General features: G+C 44.3%; 1 protein-coding gene across 3 annotated transcripts; it reads right to left on the reverse strand.

Moving 5' to 3' along the window:
• Positions 1 to 5,729: 5,729 nt before the first annotated feature.
• On the reverse strand, positions 5,730 to 20,672 carry CCDC117 (coiled-coil domain containing 117). 3 transcript variants are annotated; one of them, XM_017855549.1, is made up of 5 exons: positions 20,243 to 20,672; positions 19,519 to 19,569; positions 13,057 to 13,281; positions 11,059 to 11,196; positions 5,730 to 8,921 (listed from the first exon to the last, which is right to left on the reverse strand). In XM_017855549.1, the coding sequence occupies exons 1-5, from the start codon at positions 20,425 to 20,427 to the stop codon at positions 8,684 to 8,686; spliced, it is 837 nt and encodes a 278-aa protein (XP_017711038.1). In that variant the 5' UTR covers positions 20,428 to 20,672; the 3' UTR covers positions 5,730 to 8,683. The 3 variants fall into 3 exon arrangements, with proteins under 3 accessions (XP_017711038.1, XP_017711039.1, XP_017711040.1); XM_017855550.1 differs by having other exon boundaries at positions 13,057 to 13,202; positions 20,243 to 20,261; XM_017855551.1 differs by lacking the exons at positions 19,519 to 19,569; positions 20,243 to 20,672 and adding an exon at positions 16,150 to 16,170.
• Between the last annotated feature and the right edge of the window lie 5,296 nt (positions 20,673 to 25,968).

A 25,968-nucleotide genomic window follows, 5' to 3' on the forward strand; every position in this document is an offset into this window, starting at 1 on the left:
AAAAAAAAAAAAAAAAAAAAAAAAAAAGAATCTTTTGTGAAACTATAGAAATTTACTATGTAAATGCTTGATGGAATTTTTTCCTGCTAGTGTAGCTTCTGAAAGGTGCTTTCTCCATTTATTTAAAACTACCCATGCAATTAAAAGGTACAATGCAGCATCCTTGTTCTTTGATTTCTTCTAGGGCCGTAAGTCTTATTTTCTCTCTAGTTGTTTCTGTGTGCTGTGGTAGGACTTTATCCAACTGAAGTGAGCCTGCCCCTTTTTAAAGTGACTGAAGGCTTTTCCACCTTAATTGCTGCCTGCCTTAATTCTGGATTGCCGTAAGTGATACAAGCTATAATTTGAGCAGTTACTATCTTTCTGAGACAGATTCTTCAGCCTAACTGACCAATATCACAGCCAGTAAGTAGGAGAGCTAGAACCCTAACCACTATTTGCTATACCATCTTGTAAATGTTAAACAAGGACACACCATCACATATCGAGATTCTCTTGCCCTTATCATGGGAATTAAGAGCATTTTCTAGACTCAAACTCCCTAGTTTCAACTCTGCCACTGGTAAGCTGGGCAACCCAGGGGTTATATATAATCACTTATTTCCTCATCTGTAAAGTTGTATAATGGTGTGTCTAAAGGTGGTTAAGATTCAAAGAGATGATGCATCATAAGCATTTAGTATATGCCAGGCACCATCCTAAGCACTAGAAAGTTAGTTATTACCTCCTAATCCACTTTGGAAGGGTATTAATTTCTGCTAGAATTATATTTACTCAAGAATTTGTTTCATCTAATAATAAATCTCTTCAAGAAAAAATCCTAGTGACATTAATACAACTCCCAAAGACTTGATAACCGCCTCATCCTTCATAGCATCTTTTCCTTGGAAATCTTACAAGGTTTTATAGGACTTTCCTTATTTATAAAATTTCACCTATGCCAGTAGATGAAATCATTCTGTCAATTTAGCATTTAAATGCTCTGTTCCCTACTTATGAAGACTAACTCTGGGGAGGTCAAAGTGAATGAGTAGAAAAAAGGCAGGGTTCAGAGAATCCCAAGCAGCAAGACAAAGCGGACTACAGAATGCCTGTTATCCCAACACTTTGGGAGGCGGAGGTGGGCGGATCACCCGAGGTCAGTTGTTCATGGCCAGCCTGACGAACATAGTGAAGCCCTGTCTCTACTAAAAATACAAAATTAGCTGGGTGTGTTGGTGCATGCCTGTAATCCCAGCTACTCGGGAGGCTGAGGCAGGAGAATCACTTGAACCCGGGAGGCAGAGGTTGCGGTGAGCCAAGATTGTGCCATTGCACTCCAGCCTGGGCAACAAGAGCGAAACTCCATTAAAACAAAACAAAAAAAATGCCTTTGGTGTAGTGACTGGAGGCAAGTCAGCTGCATTCCAGATTCAGTCGCTGAAGCCAGGGCCCAATCCTGGTGCTCAGCAATGCAAGCTTGCTTAGGCTCTTAAGTTTCTTCAGAAACTTACAGGACAGGCATAGTGGCTCACACCTATAATCCCAGCACTTTGGGAGGCCAAGGCCAGCGGATTGCTTGAGCTTAGTTCAAGACCAGCCTGGACAACATGGCAAAACCCTCTCCACTAAAAGTAAAAAAAATAGCCAGGCATGGTGGTGTGCACTGGTGGTCCCAGCTACTCAGGAAGCTGAGGTGGGAGGATTGCTTGAGGCCAGGGGGCAGAGGTTACAGTCAGCCAAGATTGCAGCACTGCACTCCAGACTGGGTGAAAAAGCAAGACTCTGCCTTAAAAACAAAAGGTTTCTGTATTATAAATATAAGAACAGCCTCCAGCTGACCCCATGATTGGAAACTTTATCTCACCTGATTTTCTGTAACTGCAAACCTTAGCACCAAGAACCTATTTAGGGATTGTATAGGCAGATGTAATTACAGATGTACTTTAGCCTCTATCATTATAGCACAAGCATCTGGAGGTTGAGGCTCAAGTTATTTATATTCAATGATACATGAAAGAGGCAGCTGTACTAACAGGACAGGACATATATAACCTGTGTAAATTATCAGGGTTTTCATTTCCTGCACAGATGGGTGGAAATTACTAAACAGCCTTGAGAAAACACCTGGTATTCATGGACATTTTCATACTGAAACACCAAATTGAATGGTTAGAATAAAAAATCACGATTAATTCCCACAAAACGAAAGCAAGAGTTCCATTAAATGCAGAGGGTTGTCTCATAACCGCGATTGAAGAGGCAAGTGGTAAGATGCCTGCATGCCATTTCCCTAGGCCTTGTCACACCAATCTATTTCTCTTTTTTTTGGTTGTTGTTTTGTTTTATTTTTTTTGAGACTGAGTCTCGCTCTGTCACCCAGGCTGGAGTGCAGTGGCATGATCTTGGCTCACTGCAACCTCCACCTCCTGGGTTCAAGCAGTTCTCCTGCCTCAATCTCCTGAGTTGCTGGGCTTATAGGCATATGCCACCACACCCAGCTAATTTTTGTATTTTTAGTAGAAACGGGGTTTCACCATGTTGGCCCGGCTGGACTCAAACTCCTGACCTCAAGTGATCCACCAATCTCAGCCTTGCAAAATGCTGGGATTACAAGTGTGAGCCACCACGCCCGGACCCCTCCTTGCTTTTCTACTAGATATGCTATTGGAGCAGAGAGAAAGTAGGGACAGAACTGTAGGCAGAAGGTAATACTGCTTACTCCAGGCACACTTTAAAATGATCAGTTATGTTCTAGTCTCCTAAGAATTCAATTCTCTTACGACATAAAGTTCATTAAGAAACAGAAAGACTGGGCCACGCACGCTGGCTCACGTCTATAATCCCAGCACTTTGAGAGGCTGAGGTGGGAGGATGGCTTGAGCCCAGTTCGAGACCAGCCTGGGCAACACAGCAAGACCCCATCTCTAAAAAATAAATACATAAATAACAACAACAAAAAAAAATAGGAAGACTGGCTTGTTTACCCACCGAACAGTTTTTGAAAGAAAACATCAGTCTTTTTTTGAGGCAGGGTCTCACTGTCACACAGGCTGAGCTGCAATGGCACAATCATGGCTCACTGCAGCCTCGAACTCCTGGATTCAAGCCATTCTCCCACCTCATCCTCCTAAGTAGCTGGGACCAGCCACGACACCTTTTAAATTTCTTATAGAGACAGAGTCTTACTGTGTTGCCCAGGCTGATCTCAAATGTGTGGGCTCAAGCAATTTTCCGACCTCAGCCTCCCAAAGTGCTGGGATTATAAGCATGAGCCACTGCACCCAACCAAACATCACTGTCTTGCTGGGGCTATAATCCAAACACTATTCTAACCACAACTACTTCATCTCTAAGATGCTACTGGTAGTCTGAGGAACTAGGGAATTAACATAGCTAGAGGATTTGTACCAACTGATAAATACTAAACCATGTTTTCTCGGCCGGGCGCGGTGGCTCAAGCCTGTAATCCCAGCACTTTGGGAGGCCGAGGCGGGCGGATCACAAGGTCAGGAGATCGAGACCATCCTGGCTAACACGGTGAAACCCCGTCTCTACTAAAAGTACAAAAAACTAGCCGGGCGAGGTGGTGGGCGCCTGTAGTCCCAGCTACTCGGGAGGCTGAGGCAGGAGAATGGCATGAACCCGGGAGGCGGAGCTTGCAGTGAGCTGAGATCCAGCCACTGCACTCTAGCTTGGGCGACAGAGCGAGACTCCGTCTCAAAAAAAAAAAAAAAAAAAAAAAAAAAAACCATGTTTTCTCAAGGAGTTTAATGTTAGACTACTTGAACGATATTATTGGTTATTTCAACAAAATCTAAATGACATCTTAGATCTGCAAAGACTCTAAAAACAACTGGTCAAGTGAAAGAACACTGACCTGAGGAACTGGACGACATGATCTACTTAGGTTTTAGTTTCCAAACCTGTAATTAGATCATCTTTAGCTGTAATTTCCAAATTTTGATTAAAAACATCACATGGGCTGGGTGCGGTGGCTCAAGCCTGTAATCCCAGCACTTTGGGAGGCAGAGACAGGCGGAACACGAGGTCAGGAGATCGAGACCATCCTGGCTAACCCAGTGAAACCCCATCTCTACTAAAAAATACAAAAAACTAGCCGGGCGAGGTGGTGGGTGCCTGTAGTCCCAGCTACTCGGGAGGCTGAGGCAGGAGAATGGCATAAACCCGGGAGGCGGATCTTGCAGTGAGCTGAGATCTGGCCACTGCACTCCAGCCTGGGCGACAGAGCGAGACTCCGTCTCCAAAAAAAAAAAAAAAACCCAAAAAACAACCATCATGTGGCCGGGCACAGTGGCTCACGCCTGTAATCTAGCACTTTGGGAGGCTGAGGTGGGTGGATCACAAGGTCAGGAGTTCGAGACCAGCATGGCCAATATGGTGAAACCCTGTCTCTACTAAAAATACAAAAATTAGCCGGGCATGGTGGCACATGCCTGTAGGCGCAGCTACTCAGGAAGCTGAGGCAGGAGAATCACCTGAACCCAGGAGGCAGAGGTTGCAGTGAGCCGAGATCACGCCACTGCACTCCAGTCTGGGCAACAGAGGGAGACTCCGTCTGAAAAATAAAAAAAAGAAGCCTCTATGTTTTTTGTAATTGTATCCCAAACTTAACTCCCCCTACCCACCAAATCAGGAATGTATTTATCAAAGAATGTAAATATGCAGGCAATACTGCCACCCAGTGTCCTGTCAAGTCTTAAAGAAATGAACTGGCTGGGCACGGTGGCTCACACCTGTAATCCCAGCACTTTGAGAGGCCGAGGCAGGCGGATCACCTGAGGTTGGGAGTTCGAGACCAGCCTGACAAACATGGAGAAACCCCGTCTCTACTAATAGTACAAAAAAAAATTAGGTGGGCATGGTGGCATGCGCCTATAGTCTCAGCAACTCAGGAGGCTGAGGCAGGAGAATCGCTTGAACCTGGGTGGCGGAGGTTGCAGCAAGCTGATATTGCACCACTGCCCTCCAGCTTGGCGACAGAGCGAGACTTCGTCTCAAAAAAAAAAAAAAAAAAAACCACCACCACAAAAATTAGCCAGGTGTGGTGGCGCATGCCTATAATCCCAGCTACTCAGGAGGCTGAGGCATGATAATCGCTTGAACCCGGGAGGCAGAAGTTGCGGTGAGCCGAGATCGTACCATTGCACTCCAGCTGGGGCAACAAGAGCAAAACTCCATCTGAAAAAAAAAATGTAACAACCACGTAAGTAAACATCACTTGGTTTTCCATTCCCCATTTTCAAAGATCCTCAACCCCCTCTATGAACTCTGTATGCCACTCTTCCAACTCTACATTTAAATATATATATATATATATATACGTTATTTTTTTTTTTAAGAGACAAGATCTTGCTAACATTGCCCAGGTTCGTCTCTCCTGGGCTTACGTGATCCTCCTGCCTCAGCCTCACAAAGTGCTGGTACAGGTATGCACCATCGTACCTGGCCCATTTGAACATTTTTAGATACACAGTTACCACTGCCACCTAAATACTAACAATAGCAGTGAATTGCTCTGAGTGGAAAGCAGTCTATGGGTTTTAGAACAGCAACACATAGCCTACCTATTTTGGGAATAGCTAATTCAAATATGAAACTTAGCTTTATCCCAACATAATCATCCCTTCAGCATAAATTTAAGTCCTTCACTGATATGAATGCTGCTTCAACTACAATTAAGAGGAAAGGAGGTATCTGATTTCATTAAGTGGACTAATACAAGTATCTCAAAAGTCCAAAACACTTAAGTTTTATTGAAAACGATAAAATACAGAAACACCAGATTCTCATTTTAAAGTAAAATTAACAGCATCTTCCAGAACACTCCTAGAACTGAACCATTCTTGTCACTTTTGAAAAACAAAGCCAAGTTCCAAATCCAAAATAATACATAAACGTGCTGGTAAACATTCTTCTTATGGTTCCTGCCCCTACCTTAGTTATTTTCCTAAATTTTACATGTGTACCTTTTCAAGAAAGAGTAGCAGTTTTTTAAGTGATTAATATTTATGAAAACAAGACTTTCTTCATACTAAATACAAAAACAAACAAAAACAAAAACCACACGCACCCTACTCAAACTCAGAAAAAATATACATTTGTTCATTAAAGCTCACTTGCTTTAGATAATTGTTTTCTCTTCACACATTAGCACAATAAGCCAAAGTTTGATCCATGCTGCAAAAGCTGTACAAAATGAAAAGCCCTGTTAACTCCCTAAGGAAATCTTAAGGCAAAGCAAAAGCAAAACCCTTATGCTACAAAAGTAAAATAAAAAGCAGAGGCATTGGGACTGTGGAGACGGCTCAGATGAATAAGCACCACAAGGATGAAGAAAACAATTTTTGTAGAAACATATGCAAGAAGATAAAGTCCAAAAAAGAACATAAAATATCAATTATCCTGCAGAAATAATTATAATGTCAGGTAACTTGACTAGTGAAATAAGCTCTATTTGGATTTTAATTAACAGAATCTTAATTCTCTCCTACATTTACCAGTAGTATCAGAGCCTTGGGTTGCGGGCTCGTTTCTTCCTTTTCATCGTAAGACCTTTAGTCGGAGACCTGCCCAACAATTCCTGTAGAAGACAATCTTGGTGTGTTTTAGGTCCTTCTTTGGAAAGCTGTCATCTTCCTTTCCACCTAAACACTAACTCTACCTCTGGGCAGTCACTTCATGTTTTTGTGTTGCACTAGAACACATTTTTTAGCATGGAGATTTGTTTAAGGCTACAAACTTTACAAGTTGGTCCCATCAAACAATGACTACAAGGCAGAAGTTTATCAAACGGCATGAATCAAACACTTGCACATTTCGAAAGAATACGGTTTACATTCATCTCGAAATCTGAGATTAAGAAACTATTAGCTGGTTTCCAACTGCTTTCAATACTGGTTTGAAGTTTGAATAATTTTACTGTATAGATATTAAATATTTTGTTTAAATATTAAACATTAAATATTTTCCTGACTATCCAGACAGAAAGAGAAAACAGGAACAGGCAAAGAAGTAACAGTCCAATTAACAGACTTGTAACTTCTACGCCATCTGTAACAAGGGTAGGGACTTCAGTAAGGGTTCCAAAAACGCCTAGAAGGTGGTTTCTAAAAATTCACCTTTATGTGGCATAAGCCATTTTTTTTCTACAAAAGGTATCTGATTCCTACAAAGGGGGAAGAAACCCAGAAAACAAAACTGGGGTGGTGTCCTGTTGTGTGATGGAAGGGCATTATACCATTACACTCATTTAATAACTTATAGTGGATACTTTATTTTGCCCTATCAGCCCCTGCCACACAGAAGAGCTCTTCCTGAGAAACTACAAATTTCAAACCTGGCTATCCTCAAAGGACACCTGAAGCCTGGTTTAGGTACTCAAGAAGATGAAGGCTTCCTGCTAGCAGGAAGCAATTCTCCACTACCTTTTAGGCTTACTGCACAAGTCTCAGCACCAGTCAAATTGGCTATTTCAGTAAACCTCAATGTCACCTGCTCATATATTTTCAGCTAATCATTCACTGTTTTCTAAATTAACATTTAAAAATAACTTGCTGGTTGCGCGCCGTGGCTCACGCCTGTAATCCCAGCATTTTGGGAGGCTGGGGTGGGCAGATCACCTGAGGTCAGGAGTTCGAGACCAGCCTGGCCAACATGGCGAAACCCGGTCTCTATTAAAAATACAAAAATTAGCTGGGCGTGGAGGTGGGCACCTGTAATCCCAGCTACTCAGGAGGGTGAGGCAGGAGAATTGCTTGAACCCAGGAGGTGGAGGTTGCGGTGGGAAAAAAAAAAAAAAACCTTGCTAATACAAGTATAACTTTTAAAAAAATTACTAAAGTTATCAATGCTGGGTTTAGTTGACCAAGCACTTCCTTAGGATGAACTAAAGGATGCTTCTCCCATAGGCAAATTGCAGATGGGTTACATCAGTCTTTTAACTATCATTGAAAGTCAATTAATTTGTAAACATTACTGAATAACTGGGCTTATCAATTACGCAAGGGAAACCAAGGAGTAACAGTGGCACAAGGTCCAAAAGCCTTGAAGGAAAAACTTTCTCTCTTATTTTCATAGTCAAAGAGGAGAGCCACAATACTATTGGCTATCAACGAGCTATACTGAATTGATAACTAAATTACAAGTTGCTAAGAAATTAGATTTCTTAGCAACAGGCTTAAGCTACTGCTCTCTTCCCTCCTCCCCAATTAGATATAGTCCCCACTGTACACAGCTCATATCTACACACTAAACTGTGACTTAACTGTCAGGATACAGCTGTAGTAGGAGCATCCTTCTTAATCATCTTTTTTAATTCAATGAGAATATTCTCCAAGTGTCTGAATAGTTTAGACAATGTGATATATGATTTAAGTCACCCTTACACATACAGCTTCTATACTTGTCTTTGAAGAGGCTATAATCTTCGAAGAAACTGTAAACCAACATTCCTTTAATAAGCCCCACAGAAAACTGCTTTTCCTTTGAGACACACTTCCTTGGCAAAAAGTTGAAGTCAATAAATGGCTACCCAAAATGAGAGTCCCACCCCCAAATCACAGGTGGAGATATTATTACACCCGTTTCATAAAACTTTCAAGTCTCTATACTATGCAAAGAGTCTCATAACTGAACACAGGATTCTTCTAACATTTGACAACTTTAGTGTAGAAATTGGTTTCTAGAGTTCCATCTCTTCTTCTGTGCTAGTAGCTGTCTCCAAACTATTATAAAGAGACATCCCTGGTTGCCGAGGTTCCAAGAACAGTTCAGTTCTCTGAGGGAAGGCAGTGCCAGCAGCTGCATGCTTAGCTTGGCTCTCTCCTGTATAGTTCTTAGTATTAGAGGATGGCTTTGGCTTATCAGAAAGGAGTTCAGGGAGGGGTTTCCAGAGAACAAGCTCCATGGAAGGACGGCTCCTAAGACATAAAATACAGACTTTTATCAAAAAATTTTAGGACATGAAAACAAAAGCTATAGGTTGAAAAGCCAACATTACCTAATACCTTAAGGACTGATGGTAGCAAAACAGGAGATTTAGAACACACAAACTGATCTTTACTTTCTTCTTTTTTTTTTTAAAAGAGATGGGGTCTTGCTGTATTGTCCAGGGTAGAGTACAGTGGCACAGTCATAGCTCACTGCAGCCTTTAACTCCTGGACTCAAGTAATCTACCCACTTTAGCCTTCCCAGTAATTAGGACTACAGGCACATTACCACCACGCCTGGCTCCAACTTATCTTTAGAAACGCCCCTCAAATACATAACATTGCACACTTCAACATGCATATCTAACCAAATCAAGTGGATGTAATGATGCTGTGATGGGAAGTATCTAAAAATCCAATGTGAAAATATAGAGCCCTTGATTGCTAGAAATTTTTTAAAACTGTGGTTAATATTAGATGTAGGCAGCTAGCTTATACTAAATCATTATAAATGAAAAGGAAACACTGGACAAACATGCTGAAAGTATCTCAGGTGCCTTTTAGTACAGGTACAAAGTATAATGCTTTATGGGTCAGGCATGGTGGCTCGTGCCTGTAACCCTACCACTTTGGGAGGCCGAGCCAGGCATACGGTTTGAGCCCAGGAGTTTGCAACCAGCCCAGGCAATATGGTGAACCCTGTCTCTACAAAAAATACAAAGATTAGCTGGGTGCCTGTAGTCCCAGCTACTTGGGAGGCTGAGGTGGGAGGATCACCTAAGTCCGGGAGATCAAGGCTGTGGTGAACTGTGATCATGCCACTACACTCCAGCCTGGGTGACAGAGTGAGACCCTGTCTCAAAACACAAAACAGAGCAAAACAAAGCAAGCTTCACGGTTAAGGCAAAATGACTATGTTATACACACATTGTGGCAGTGATGGTGTCTGGGCCCAAAGAGGAAGCAAAAATAAAACAAAACAATGAAACACCCTCAAAGGCTAGCTTCTGAAAAACTACCAAAAGCAGAAAGTGCTATGTTTTAGGCTGGAGGGTAACGTGACCAGCTTACTTATGGCTATTTACCCACCCTTAGGGCTGGGTAGTTAATTATAAGCTCAAGATAGGACCCTAATGCAAAACCTCTGTGATAAAGACCAAATAGCAGCTGAACTTCTAGCACAAATCATCTCCCCTGTATCCAAAGGTAATAATGCCTCATCTATCTGGTCTCACTGAGACTGGTGTCCTAAGAGGTTTTTTCAGATACCTGAAACTTGCCCTCATTGAGTACCAACTCGATCTAAAGTCTTTCTTAGGCAATACCTAAATGGCACTTTACAACCAACTTCCCTACTATTTTACATAGTTAATAACGGCAATTTGAGATCATGGCGGCTACAGGGACTACAGGATTACAGGGCTTGGCTAATCATTACTCACAGGCCCCAGGCCACTTTACTTTTTAGGTTATTGTGTTTGCTTTCCAGGTTCCTCTCTTGTCCTCACAGTGTAGTCACAGCTCCCTGTCAGGAGTTTTGTTTGTTCTCCTCTCATTTGCTGTTTCTACTTCTACTCTGATGATCTAGGAAACCAGACAACTGAGCTCATAAACTGTGTTTAGATTAAGAGCAAGACAGCTCTGCTAAAGGCCTGGAAGGACTATGCTAATGAGCCAAGAATGCGAGCTTTGTTTTGCAGTCTTTGCAGTAACTACTTTCACTGTTGGGCCACTTTTTTTTTGTTTCCTAGGCCTCAATGTTTTCCTGGGTAATTTAGAAAGCCGGGTAAACAGGAGCCTTTGAAATGTGGTTCCTATATCCTATCACAAGAACTTGAGCGAGTGGGCTCTCTTGCCAGTCATTCCATTTCCAAATAGCAGACTGCAGTCCATTTTAGGTCTTCAAAGGAATGAAAGAGTAAGTAGGCAAGGCAGCCACTTCCCCATACTTCAAACTCCTGCTTGTAAAGCACTTTGCTCAACCCAATGAACTAGGAAAAAGCCAATCTCCGATTGCCTGGTGATCAGGAGATAAAAAGAGCCGACGAGGACAGGATGGGCAGAATCTAGACTCTGGGTTTTCCCTGCAAGATCATAAAGAAATAGAAATCAGGTACCAAAACTTACATAGACTCAATCATTTTCTTTGTAAAAACTTCATCAAATTCCCTCTTCAAACCTGTTTTCATGGTATCAGAAAGGACAAGACTGGGGAGATGGTTAACATTTCTGTCAGCTTCAACTTCTTCATCTTCATCAATTATCCTAAATCAATTAAGGCATCAGCAGAAGAAAAAATATTTAGACAAGCTATTATATATTCTAGTATTTAGACAAAATTTTAAAAATAAAAAAGGATAAAAGCAGTAAGTAATACAGCAATAGACCAAGCAAAAAATGAGGCTATACCTGAGTATAAAAGGTATACTCAGGCTGGGCGTGGCAGCTGACATCTGTAATCTCAGCACTTTGGGAGGCTGAGGCGGGCAGATAACCTGAGGTTAGGAGTTTCAGAAGAGCCTGGCCAACATGGTGAAATCCCATCTCTACTAAAAATACAAAAATTTGTCGGGTGTGGTGACACATCCCTGTAATTCAGCTACTCAGAAGGCTGAGGCAGGAGAATCACTTGAACCCAGGAGGCAGAGGTTGCAGTGAACCAAGATCGTGCCATTCTACACCAGCCTGAGCAACAGAGCAAGACTCCGTCTCAAAACAAAAAAAACTATACTCAGGGGGTTGTTCAACATTTCATTTAACAAAAAAGTTTTACATACAATCAAATCTGAATGTTTTTCAGAGAATTATCACATAAACCAAAACTAATATTCAGAGACAGTAAGTGAAAACACTTAGTAGTTCTATGTGAATTCACTTTAAAAGCACATACTTCACGGCCGGGCATGGTGTCTCATGCCTGTAATCCCAGCACTTGAGAGGCCGAGATGGGCAGATAACCTGAGGCCAGGAGTTTGAGGCCAGCCTGGCCAACATGGTGAAACCCTGTCTTTACTAAAAATACAAAAATTAGCCAAGTGTGATGGCAGGCACCTGTAATCCCAGCTACTTAGGAGATTGAGGCAGGAGAATTGCTTGAACCCGGGAGGCGGAGATTGCAATGAGCCGAGATCACACCACTGCACTCCAGCCTGAGCGACACAGACTCTGTCTCCAAAAATAAAAATAAAAATACAAAAAAAAATGAGCCAGGTGTGGTGGCAGACAGCTGTAATCCCAGTGACTCAGGAGGCTGAGGCAAGTGAATTGCTTGAACCTGGGAGGCAGAGGTTGCAGTGAGCCGAGATTGTGCCATTGCACTCCAGCCTAGGTGACAGAGCAAGATTCTGTTTCAAAAAAAAAAAAAGGCTACAGTATACTGGCCCAGCACAGTAGCTCATGCCTGTAATCCCAGCATTTTGGGAGGCTAAGGCAGGCGGCTTGCTTGAGCCCAAGAATGCATGACCAGCTTGGGCAACATGGTGAAATCCCGTCTCTATAAAAGACACAAAGATTAGCCAGGGGTGGTGGTGCATGCTTGCAGTCCCAGCTACTTGGGAGGCTGAGGGGGGCAGGTGGGTTGAGCCTGAAAGGTCAAGACTGCAGTGAGCCACTGCACTCCAACCTGGGTGACAAAGCAAGATCCTGTCTCAATTTAAAAAAAAAGCGGGGGGTTGACTCACGCCTGTAATCCCAGCACTTTGGGAGGCTGAGACAGGTGGATGACCTGAGGTTATGAGTTCGAGACCAGCCTGACCAACATGGAGAAACCCTGTCTCTACTAAAAATATAAAATTAGCTGGACTTGGTGGCGCATAGCTGTAATCCCAGCTACTCGGGAGGCTGGGGCAGAAGAATCGCTTGAACCCAGGAGGCGGAGGTTGCACTGAGCCAAGATGGTGCCATTGCACTCCAGCCTAGGCAACAAGAGCAAAACTCCATCTAAAAAACAAAACAAAACAAAAAAACAAAACAAAAAAAAACCATACACTTTGAATTCTCTGACTTACAGTCTTTCTGAGAGGCTAAGGATCAAGGTATCACCAAATGATAAATACAATTAGCTTATATGAGCAGAGATATTACAAGAAAACAGCAAAAAACCAGCTATATACACTGCCCAGTTACCTGTCCTCAATCTCTTGAAGCTTCCTTCGGGCAACTTCACACTGTGGTTCTCCAGTTGTCTGATCCATTTCTTCACAAATAACATCTAATATCCCAGGTACGGAAAGGCCACTAATGCAGGGATTTACTCCATGCCCCTCTACATCCTGATGTGCACAAAGAATCCAGTCATTAGGACCAGCACAGAGCTCTGCTTCAGTTATCCTTTTCTTTCTTACTGGACAACTGAAAAACAGAAAAAAAAATTCAATGAAAATCCCAACTAATATAAATGAAACGTTTATCATTCCTATCTCCAATCAAATTTTATATTTAAAAAACTAACTTTTTTGACAATGTGTGATTACAAGATGGAAAATACTGCATTTTTCTTCCTGCTATTCTCACAGCCACACTAAACTGCTTTCTTCTACTGCTCTTTGCCAAATAAAGATGCACCTGCAAGATTTTGCCTGTTCAGACAGGAAGTGTTCAATGTGGGACCTTAAAGTCATTCCTGCTTATTTGGCTCTGGAAAGGGCAAGTGGGAAGTAAAGAAACCAAAAGTTGGCTGGGTGTGGTGGCTCACAGCTGTAATACCAGCACTTGGAGTGGCTGAGGTAGGAGGATCACTTGAGCCTACAGTTCAAGACCAGCTTGGGCAATATAGTGAGACACTAATTCAAACCATGAATGAATGAATGAATGAATGAATGAATGAATGAATGAAAAAAAACCCAAAAGTCAGCAATTCAGCATATTTTGTCATACTGCTACTGCTCCATCAAACATATAGGGAGATGGTCTGGCAGCCATTCTATATTCCCTTAGGGCAAAAATGTACATCTAATGAGGTTTGTTCAAAGTATTAATATTACAGGTGTGGGGGACAGCATTAATTTCTTGGTCCCCTTCAAAATGTCAGAGGCTCTATCAGTGTCCAACCAATAGTGGGGTCCAATTTTCTCCCACTTTCCAACATAATGTCTTCACATCCTAAACAAATTCATACTTCATAGAAACTTTAGAATTCATCAAATCCATTTTTTTTTTTTTTTGATTTGGAAACTAGGACCTAAAAAACTAACCTGGCTTCTCCAAAGTGTCACAGTAAAGTAGTGAGCTGCATCTTGAGAAAAAGCAGAATAAGGCAAGTGTGGTGGTGTGTGCCTACAGTCCCAGCTACTCGGGAAGCTGCGGAAGGAGATCACTTGAGCCCCGTGTTTGAGACCAGCCTGAGCAACACAGTGAGAGAGTCCACATCCCCAAAAAGCAAAATAAATCTAAAGGGAACAGGCAATTTCCCCACACAATCTAACAATTCCACTATAAAATGCAAATGAGTTTAGCAGCTGGGTTCTGTACTCTGACCTCCAACAACATGATTTAGGCTAAGTTATTTCATGCCTGTAGGTTCACTTTCTAAATAGAGACCGATGATAATTAAGTCCCAAAGATAATATGATAGCACACTTCCGGGCATTAGACATCCAAATGTCTCATCCCACCTCCTCCCAAGGCCTCAACTTCTCCATTTGTAAATTGAGATGGTTAACTTTTTAAGTCAATAGTTTCTATACTTTAAACTTTTTATTTATTTATTTAGGCATCTATAATAACATCTTAAGAGAGAACCCCAAAAGATAAAAGCAGAAAGTTTCCTGTGTTATCCACAGTAATCCCAAGGCAATAAAGAACAGAAATATTTTCTGGTCAGTGGGTCTCACTGCAACCTCCGCCTCCTGGGTTTAAGCAATTCTCCTGCCTCAGCCTCCGAGTAGCTGGGACTACATGCACGTACCACCATGCCTCACTGCTTTTTGTATTTTTAGTAGAGAAGAGGTTTCACCATGTTGGCCCAGCTGGTCTCAAACTACTGATCTGAGGTGATCTGCCTGCCTCGGCCTCCCAAAGTGCTAGGATTACAGGCATGAGCCACTGTGCCTGACCCAGTGATTTTTCAACTAAGGGAACTTTCAAATCTAATGTTTTATGAATCTATGTATCAACAAGTTGAGAAAATCCAAAGTGTCCAATGGCAAAAAAAAAAAAAAATACACAAAATTAAAAGACAAAGGATAAATTTGAAGGAAACAAGTACAACACACAGAAACCCCTAACTTCCTTAATAAAGATTTCCTGGCAGGACGTGGTGGCTCACGCCTATAATCCCAACACTTTGGGAGGCCTAGGTGAGCAAATCACAAGGTCAGGAGATAGACACCATCCTGGCTAACAGGGTGAAACCTGTCTTTACTAAAAATGCAAAAAATTAGCCAGGCGTGGTGGCACGCACCTGTAATCCCAGCTACTCGGGAGGCTGAGACAGAAGAATCGCTTGAACCCAGGAGGCGGAGGTTGCAGTGAACCCAGATCGTGCTACTGTACTCCAACCTGGGCAACAGAGTGAAGATCCGTCTCAAAAAGAAAAAAAAAAATATTCCTATAAATGAGTAAGAAAAAGATCAATAAGCCAATAGAAAATATGCATAAACAGCCAGGCGCAGTGGCTCACGCCTGTAATCCCAGAACTTGGGGAGGCCCAGGCGGGTGGATTATGAGGTCAAGAGATCAAGACCATCCTGGCCAACATGGTGAAACCCCGTCTCTACTAAAAATACAAAAATAAAGTGGGCCTGGTGGCTTACGACTGCAGTTCCAGCAACTTGGGAGGCTGAGGGAGGAGAATCACTTGAGCCCAGGCAGTAGAGATTGCAGTGAGCCAAGTTCACAGCACTGCACTCCAGCCTGGCGGCAGAGTGAGAGTCCATCTCAAAAAAAAAAAAAAAAAAGAAAAGATGTTCAATATCACTTATAATTAACAAATATAAATTAAAACAACAATCAACTTTAAACTTCTTTAACCTTTTTAACTATAAAATCCTACACACATAAAATTACATCAAACATACAGCTTAACAAATAATTACAAAACAAACAATGATGACAATGTAATTTAAGATACAGAATAGGCCAGGCACAGTGGCTCATGCTTGTAATTCCAGCACTTTGGGAGGCCGAGGTGAGCAGATCACAAGGTCAGGAGATCGAGACCATCCTGGCTAACATGGTGAAACCCCGTCTCTACCAAAAATACAAAAAATCATCACACACCTGTAGTCCCAGCTACACGGGAGGCTGAGGCAGGAGAATCACTTGAACCCGGGAGGCAGAGGTTGTGCCGAGGGAGCCGAGATTGTGCCACTGCACTCCAACCTGGGCAACAGAGCGAGACACTGTCTCAAAAAAAAAAAAAAAAAAAAGGCTACAGTATACTGGTCTGGCACAGTAGCTCAAGCCTGTAATCCCAGCACATTGGGAGGCCGAGGCAGGCAGATCACTTGAGGTCAGGAATTTGAGACCAGCTTGGCCAACATGACACAACCCTTTCTCTATTAAAAATACAAAACATTGGCCAGGCGCAGTGGCTCATGCCTGTAATCCCAGCACTCTGGAAGGCCAAGGCAAGAGGATCATCTGAGGTCGGGAGTTCCAGACCAGCCTGACCAACATGGAGAAACCCTGTCTCTACTGAAAATACAAAATTAGCCGGGAAAGGCGGCACATGCCTGTAATCCCAGCTATTTAGGAGGTACAGCAGGAGAACCACCTGAAGCTGGGAGGCAGAGGTTATGCTGAGTGGAGATTGTACCATTGCACTCCAGCCTGGGCAACAAGAGTGAAACTCTGTCTCAAAAAAAAAAAAAAAAAAATTAGCTGGGCGTGGTGGTATGCTCCTGTAATCCCAGCTACTTGTGAGGCTGAGGCAGAAGAATCGCTTGATCCTGGGAGACAGAGGTGGCAGTGAGCTGAGCCTGCGCCACTGCACTCTAGCCTGAGCAACAGAGCAAAACTGGGGAAAAAAACAAAAATGGCATCCCAAAATGGCAGCATTTTGGGCAATCCAGTCTTGCTCTGTTGCCTAAGATGGAGCGCAGTGGCACAATCTTGGCTCATTGTAACCTCTGCCTTCTCCTCCTGCCTCAGCCTCTGGGGTGTCTGGGATTACAGGCACGTACCACCACACCAGCTATTGTTTTGTATTTTAGTAGAGACAGGGTTTCGCCATGTTAGCCAGGCTGGTCTCAAACTCTCGGGCTCAAGAAAACCCTGACCTCCCCAAGTGCTGGGATTACAGACATGAGGCACCACGCTGGATGCCAACTCAGGACTTTAATGAGGATGCCTAATGATCCTAATGGCCCCAATTTACACTCCTACCCATGTTTAAGAGTTCCTGGTGCTTCACATGCATCCCAATATCTGGAGGTAGAGTGGCATCTCACTGTGGCTTTAATACGCATTTCCCTAAAGATAATGAGGTTGAACACTTTTTTATTTGGTTGTTCTTGGATATTATCTTTGAGAAATCTTTTTACTTCTTATTCTTTTTTTGAGACAGAGTCTCACTTTGTTACCCAGGCTGGAGTGCAGTGGCACAATGTCAGCTCACTGCAACCTCTGCTGCCCAAGTTCAAGCGATTCTCCTGCCTCAGCCTCCCGAGTAGCTGGGATTACAGGCACCTGCCACCACACCTGACTAATTTTTGTATTTTTAGTACAGACCGGGTTTCATCATATTGGTCAGGCTAGTCTTGAATTCCTGACCTCATGATCCACCTGCCTCGGCTTCCCAAAGTGCTGGGATTACAGGAGTGAGCCAAAGCGCCCGGCCTTACTTCTTTTTCTATTAGACTGCCTGTTTATGAGATGTAATTTTTCATGTATTAGTTGGGCAGCAATCCCAAAGTTTAAAATACACTTGTGTTGAGATGATGTTAATGGGCATATAAATTGGCAAAAACTCACGTTCAAACTTTAAAATGCACACACTTTAAGACCCAGCAATTCCGCATCAAGGAAACCATTCATATACTTCCAAACATATACAAAGAACTTCAAAAGAATGGTCAGGGTAGATTTGTAATAGCAAAAGATTAGAAAATAACTTAGAAATCCATCAATAGGAAATTGGTTAATTATCTACACCAAGTCCCACAATAGAATCCCACACAACTATTTTTTTTGTTTTGTTTTTTGAGATGGAGTCTCACTCTGTTGCCCAGGCTGGAGCGCAACGGCATGATCTTGGCTTACTGCAACCTCTGCCTTCTGGGTTCAAGAGAGTCTCCTGCCTCAGCCACCTGAGTAGCTGGGATTACAGGTGCACACCACTACCCACAGCTAATTTTTGTATTTTAGTACAGACAGGGTTTCACCATGTTGGCCAGGCTGGTCTCAAACTCCTAACCACCTGATTTGCCCTTCTCAGCCTCCCAAAGTGCTGGGATTACAGTCTGAGCCACCACGCCTGGCTTCCACTCAACCACTTAAAGAGAAATTACATAAACCTCTATGTGTTGATATGGAACAAGCTACAGAAGAGTAAAATGAAAAGATCAATGTGTTGCACAGTGTGAACCATATCTTCCTACGAATGTAAAAAAACAGCCACTGCACTCCAGCCTGAGTGACAGAATCAGACCCTGTCTTAAAAAAAAAAAGAAAGAAAAAGACTTGAAAACTTGGTAAATTTTTTGATTATCGTCTAAAGGAGACACAGAAAACAGGTAATGGGTTATTTCTGGTGGGGAAAACCAGGGGTGTGGAGTAAAAGACTTTAATACGGTCTGGTGCGACAGTTCACACCTGTAATCCCAGAGCTGGGAGGATTGCTTGAGACCAGAAGTTCATGACCAGACTGGTCAACATAGTGAGACACCATCTCTACAAAAATTCTTTTTAAAAAATTAGCTGAGCATGGTGACAAGTCTGTAGTCTCAGCTATTCAGGAGGCTAAAGCTGAAAGATCATTTTGAGCCCAGGGAGTTTGATGCTGCAGTGAGCTGTGATAACACAACTGCACTCCAGCTTGGGTGACAGACACCCTGACTTAAAAAAAAAAAAAAACACTTTTCAGGCTGGGGCGGCTCAGGCCTGTAATCCCAGCACTTTGGGAGGTTGAGGCGGGCGGTCATGAAGTCAGAAGATCGAGACCATCCTGGCTAACACGGTGAAACCCCGTCTCTACTAAACAAATAAACAAACAAACAAACAAATACAAAAAAAAAGCCAGGCGTGGTGGCGGGCGCCTGTAGTCCCAGCTACTAGGGAGGTTGAGGCAGAATGGGATGAACCTGGGAGACGGGAGTTTACATTGAGTCGACATCAGCCTGGGAGACTCCGTCTCAAAAAAAAAAAAACAAACAACTTTTCAATATATACTTTTAAAATTATTTTACTTTGTGCATGTAACATTAACACGGCTCAAAATCCAAACATTACAATTTGTTACAAAGCGAAAAGTTTCCCTCTGACCTGTCTGCCACTGTTACTTTCTCTAAAAGACAACCAGTGTCACTAATTTGTGTCTCTTTCCAGAGACGCTCATCTAATGTTTCACCTTTTCACTTAAGTAATTTAGACTACAACATGGGTTCATAACGGTGACCATAGAGTGAATAAACAACCACTGAAACTTACTCATCATCCTCCTCCTCTCGCTTGTGTTTCTTTTTACAGTGAACAGAAACACTGTTGGAACAAACAAAAATCAGTCAATTCAGAAATGTACTCGAGCTTGTGCTTTCAGGATCCTCTTTCTTGCTCCAATAATCTTGCTCATCCCCACACACCAAACGTCCCTTTCTAAGCCTAGTGGGATGGGTACAAATCACAGGTCAGTCGGGTAACGGTGGGTTGCCCCGACAAAACTGGGCACTGAAATCTCAACTTGTCGTTTTGTCAAGGTGGAAGACAGATTAGGAAGGACCAAAAGAGGGAAAACGTCCTCGGGGCAGGCGCTGTGCTAAGCACTTTATTTGCATAACCTCACTAAGAGGACCCGTTTCTATCCCATGCTTGGCATACTTTGCAGATGAGACACTGAAAGTTGTCACTAACAGCGGCCGCGCCGAGGGGGCACCCAGACCGAGTCGCCCAGGTTCCAACTGGAAGTCTCACTTCTCGGGGACACAGTCGGGCCGAGGTTCGGACCGGACTCCTGGGCTGTGCGACCCCAGGCGACTTACAGTTAACGTCTCTGGGGATCAGTTTCTTCATCTGTAAACTGGGCTGCGAAGCTCCCGCGGAGGGCCGTGGGGAGGGACAGTCAAGAAGCCCCGGCGCGGAGCCCGCGCCCCTGCCCGTGCCCGCCGCGAGGGGCGCCCAGCCTGCCCGCCCGCCCTGAGCCCGATGGGCTCCTCACCGTCCGCGCGCCGCACTCCCGGTGGGGCTGCTAGGGACTGCGCGGGGTCCCGACCGCGGGGCCAAGTCTGCGCCGTCAGCCCCTGGCGGGAAGGCCCGGTCGGGGAAGGCCGGCTGCGGCGGCTGCAGGAAGTCCGAGCTGCCGCTCAGAGGGAGGCCGCTGAAGGGCCGGCCGAGCGTAGCCATAGCCGGCGAGACTAGGAGGCTGCGACGGCGGCCTCGGCCGCCCGCGTCCCCAGGCCCGGCAGCTGCAGCCACAGCGACTGCCGAAAGGCGCCAGCCTCCGATCCCGCTCTGGACCCCACGTCACGCCTTCTAGAACCCTCCACCTCGGGCCGCTCAGGGGCATGCCGGGATTTGTTGTGTGTAGCGGGCCGCTGCCGCGAGGGTTGCCGGGATTTGCAGTCCTTCCAGACTACAAACAAAATGGCTGCCTCTCGACCTCTTAGCAGGGGCTATGTGTTGATACGGAACAAGCTACAGAAGAGTAAAATGAAAAGATCAATGTGTTGCACAGTGTGAACCATATCTTCCTACGAATGTAAAAAAAGGGTGGCTCTGGCCGACGAAGAGTATGACCTAGGTTCAAATCCTCACTCCGCAAGTTTCGTACCTCAGTTTCCACAGTAGTAAAATGAGATAATAATAGTACACATAATCATGGAGTTGATGTGTGGAGTACATGAATTTAAACATCTAGAGCCAGGGCTGGGCGGTGGCTTCGTCCTGTAATCCCAGCAATTTGGAAGGTGGAGGCGGGAGGATCTTTTGAGTCCGGGAGACCCTGTCTCAAAACAAAAACAATCTAGAGTCCTTAGAGCAGCGCCTGACATACAATACACACTCATTAAGTATCAGTTATTAATATAAGTGAATCAATAAAAATGTAACAACTTTAATACAAATGAAGTTGGTGGTACCTTAGAACAGCATGGAAGATAAGTAAAAACCTCACTTGCTGGCTGGGTGCGGTGACTCAAGTCTGTAATCTTATCACTTTGGGAGGCCAAGGTGGATGAATCACTTGAGGTCAGGAGTTCAAGACCAGTCTGGCCTACATGGTGAAATCCTGTCTCTACCAAAAATATATAAAATCAGCCGGGTGTGGTGGTCTGTGCCTGTAATCCCATCTACTCGGGAGGCTGAGGCAGGAGAATCACTTGAACCCGGAGGCGGAGGTTGCAGTGAGCCGAAATCGCACCACTGTACTCCAGCCTGGGTAACAGAGTGAGACTCCATCTCAAATGGCTAGATCCTATCTCAACAACAAAAAAATAAAAATTAGTCAAGCATGGTGGTGCATGCCTGTAGTCCCAGCTACTCGGGGGGCTGAGGTGAGAGGATCGCTTGAGCCCGTGAGTTTGAGGTTCCGGTGAGCTATAATTACACCACTGCACTCCAGCCTGAGTGACAGAGCAAGACTTTGTCTCCAAAAAAAAAAAAAAAAAAGGTGAATCAGGACTTAAACAAAAACAAAAGCCTCAGAGCACTTGTGAGAGGTATTGGCAAGCCTTCCAGTCTCTTTGGGGCATTCAAAGGCAGCATCTCCTCCCTGGGCTTGGCAGATGGTCAACTCCAATCACTGATTATGCACTGTTTTTTCCCTCTCGCAACAGCACCACCATCCAATCTAAATTGCTTATGCCAATCTCAATGCCCTTCAGCCAAAGCACACACCTGTACATAACTGAACAAAGAAAGATTTATCCACTCATTGCGGTGAGGAAGTGTCTCCCTAAGAAGGTGTTACAAAGGCTTTTTATAGGATTTGGGGTTGTGTTACATGATTTGAGGGAAGGTTTAAAAAAACAGCTTTTGGCCGGACGCAGTGGCTCATGCGTATAATCCCAGCACTTTGGGAGGCCGAGGCGGGCGGATCACGAGGTCAGGAGATCGAGACAATCCTAACACGGTGAAAACCCCTCTCTATTAAAAATACAAAAAATTAGCCAAGCGTGGTGGCGGGCGCCTGTAGTCCCAGCTACTCGCAAGGCTGAGGCAGGAGAATAGCGTGAACACGGGAGGCGGAGCTTGCGGTAAGCGGAGATCAGGCCACTGCACTCCAGCCTGGGCTACAGAGCGAGGCTCTGTCTCAAAACAAACAAACAAGAAAGCAAACAAAAAAACAGCCTTTCGACTGGGTGCGGTGGCTCACACCTGTAATCACAGCACTTTGGGAGGCCAAGGCGTTCGGATCACAAGGTCAGGAGTTCGAGACCAGCCTGGTCAATATAGTGAAATCCTGTCTCTACTAAAAATACAAAAATTAGCCAGGCGTGGTTATGGGCGCCTGTAGTTCCGGTTACTCAGAAGGCTGAGGCAGGAGAATCGCTTGAGCCCGGGAGGCAGAGGTTGCAGTGAGCCAAGATTCAAGATCGTGCCATTGCACTTCAGCCTGGGCGATAGGGCAAGAGAAAGGAAAGGAAAAAGAAAAGAAACAAAACAGCTTTGCCTGAAATTAATCCTGTCAGGAAGTGGGGATAAATTTGTGATTGGGTGTCTTTTTTTTTTTTTTTTTTTTTTGAGACAGGTTCTCACTGTTGCCCAGACTGGAGTGCAGTGGTGCGATCTTGGCTCACTGCAGCCTCTCCCTCCCGGGTTCAAGCAATTCTCGTGCCTCAGCCTGCCGAGTAGCTGGGATCACAGTCATGTGCCACCACGCCTGGCTAATTTTTCTGTTTTTAGTAGACATGGGGTTTCACCACGTTGGCCAGAGTGGTCTCAAACTCCTGACCTCAAGTGGTCTGCCCACCTCACCCTGCCAAAGTGCTGGGATTACAGACATGGACCACCCGCCCCCGGCTGTGATTCTTTTCTAGAAGGTGTGAGGAATGAATGAAAGCTGAACCTGTAATTGGTAAAGCAGCAATAGTCCTTCATATCAGTTAGGGTAGGGTAATATTTGGCCATTTTTGTGATTTGGACAATGTTTATGTTTTTGTGTTTGGATATGATTAAGTGAACTTGTTTTTATCTTCATCCATGAGGCCACACAGTAGCCTTGTTTGATGACATTCTCTGAAAATTTTATGTGTAACAGGAGGACACCAAGGTCTGACAGTATTGTGCCCGGAATTTATTCTTTCCGGTGGGTTCTTGGTCTGGGCGACTTCAAGAATGAAAGCCACGGATCTTTGCGGTGAGTGTTAGCGCTCTTAAAGATGATGTGTCTGTAGTTTGTTCCTTCACATGTTAAGACGTGTCCGGAGTTTCTTCCTTCAGGTGGGTTCGTGGTCTCACTGACTTCAGGAGTGAAGCTGCAGACTTTCAGTGAGTATTACAGCTCTTAAAGGTGGAGAGTCCCGAGTTGTTTGTTCTGCCCGCCCAGTGGGTTTGTGATCTCGCTGACTTCAGGAATGAAGCAGCAGACCCTCGCGGTGAGTGTTACAGCTCACAAAGGCAGTGTGGACCCAGAGTGCGCAGCAGCAAAATTTATTGTGAAAAGCAAGAGAACAAAGCTTCCACAGCGAGGAAGAGAACCCAAAGTGGTTGGCTCTGCAAGCTGGAGTGGCCAGCTTTTATTCCCTTATTTGGTCTTGCCTGCATCCCGCTGATTGGTCCATTTTACAGAGCGTTGATTGGTGCATTTTTACAGAGTGCTGATTGGTGCATTTACAATCCTTTCGCTAGACACAAAAGTTCTCCAAGTCCTCACCAGACCCAGAAGCTCAGCTGGCTTCACCTGTAAGTATCAAGCCAGTTTCCTCTGTCAGAAGATACTTTTCTCTTTCTGACCAAAAACCAAGGCATCACCATTGATGCCTCTCTTTTGTTAACACCCATATCCAGTCAGTTAGCAAGTTCTATGGACTTTACTTGCAAAATGCTTCCAGATTCTCCCTGTTCCTCTCCAACTCTACTGCCACTGTGATGATCCAAGGAAAAACTAATGAACCCCCTTTGCCAATATAATGGATTAGGTTTCAGTTTTCTTAATGCAATTTACAATTCAATTTTGTGTTCTTAAAGTAATATCCTGCTTAACTAGATATAAAATATACTCTCCTGGGCAATTTCTACAAATGGCCACCTCATTCCTCACCTTAAAAAATATCCTTTTTGCACTTTGGGAGGCCGAGACGGGCGGATCACGAGGTCAGGAGATCGAGACCATCCTGGCTAACACGGTGAAACCCCGTCTCTACTAAAAAAATACAAAAAACTAGCCGGGCGAGGTGGCGGGCGCCTGTAGTCCCAGCTACTCGGGAGGCTGAGGCAGGAGAATGGCGTAAACCCGGGAGGCAGAGCTTGCAGTGAGCTGAGATCTGGCCACTGCACTCCAGCCTGGGTGACAAAGCGAGACTCCGTCTCAAAAAAAAAAAAAAAAAAAAAAAAAAAAAATCCTTTTTTCCAGTCTTGGCTACCAAAGAGTTTTGTTGACTCTGAGGTTTAGAAAAAAAAAGTGAAAAATATTTTTCCAGCTTGGGTGTGGTGGCTCACATCTGAAATCCCAGCACTTTGGGAGGCTGAGGTAGCTTGAAGCCAGAAGTTCAAGACAAGTCTGGGCAATACAGCAAGACCCAGTCTCTGAAAAAAATAAAATTTAAAAAATTAGCCAGGCATGATGGTACATGCCTGTTGTCCTAGCTACTCCCGAGGCTGAGACGGGGGATTGCTTGAACCCAGCAGTTCAAGGTTGCAGGGCGCCATGATCATGCCACTGTACCTAAGCCTGGGTGAGACAGCAAAGCTCTGGCTCAAAACAAACAAAAACAAAAACAAAACTTCCAGATGATCCTAGGTATAAATATAAATATATATTTATAAAAAGAGAGTCATGGCTGGGCACAGTGGCTCATGCGTGTAATCCCAGCACTTTGGGAAGTCGAGGTGGATGGATCACCTGGGGTCAGGAGTTCACAACCAGCCTGGCCAACATGGTGAAACCCTGTGTCTACTAAAAATACAAAAATTGGCCAGGCATGGTGGCTCACGCCTGTAATCCCAGCACTTTGGGAGGCCGAGGCAGGCGGATCACAAGGTCAGGAGATTGAGACCATCCTGGCTAACACGGTGAAACCCCGTCTCTACTAAAAATACAAAAAATTAGCCGGGCGTGGTGGCGGGCACCTGTAGTCCCAGCTACTCAGAAGGCTGAGGCAGGAGAACGATGTGAACCCGGGAGGCGGGGCTTGCAGTGAACCGAGATCGCGCCACTGCACTCCAGCCTGGGCGATAGAGCAAGACTCCGTCTAAAAAAACAAAAAAATTAGCCAGATGTGGTGGTGGGTACCTGTAATCCCAGCTCCTTGGGAGGCTGAGGCAGGAGACTCGCTTGAACCCAGGTGGTAGGGGTTGAAGTGAGCCGAGATCATGCCATTGCACTCCAGCCTGAGCAAGAAGAGAGAGATTCCATCTCTAAAAATAATAAAATAAAAAATAAATAAAATAAGAGAGTTATACTCTATATTATTCTGAAACTTGCTTTTCTATCTATTTCTTGAATATCTAAATTCATTCTTTCTTTTTTCAAAGCATATGGCAGAAAGAGAAGGAGAGAGGGAAGGAAGGAGAGATGGAGAGAGGAGGGAGAGAGAATGAGAGTAAGAGCCAGAGAGCCAGAGAGAGAGAGAAGAGAGGGAGCATGGGGTGTGGTGTAGAGACACCTTTGGCAGGTCCCAGCCCTGAGCTCCTGGGAGGGGAGGCACACACAGCCATTCTTTTCATTCTTTAATTTACTAGATATATATCTATATATCTATATATATATATATTGATATGGAGTCT

The sequence above is a fragment of the Rhinopithecus bieti genome, unplaced genomic scaffold (assembly GCF_001698545.2).
Source record: "Rhinopithecus bieti isolate Rb0 unplaced genomic scaffold, ASM169854v2 scaffold_36959, whole genome shotgun sequence".
In the NCBI taxonomy this organism is placed as follows: Eukaryota; Metazoa; Chordata; class Mammalia; order Primates; family Cercopithecidae; genus Rhinopithecus; species Rhinopithecus bieti.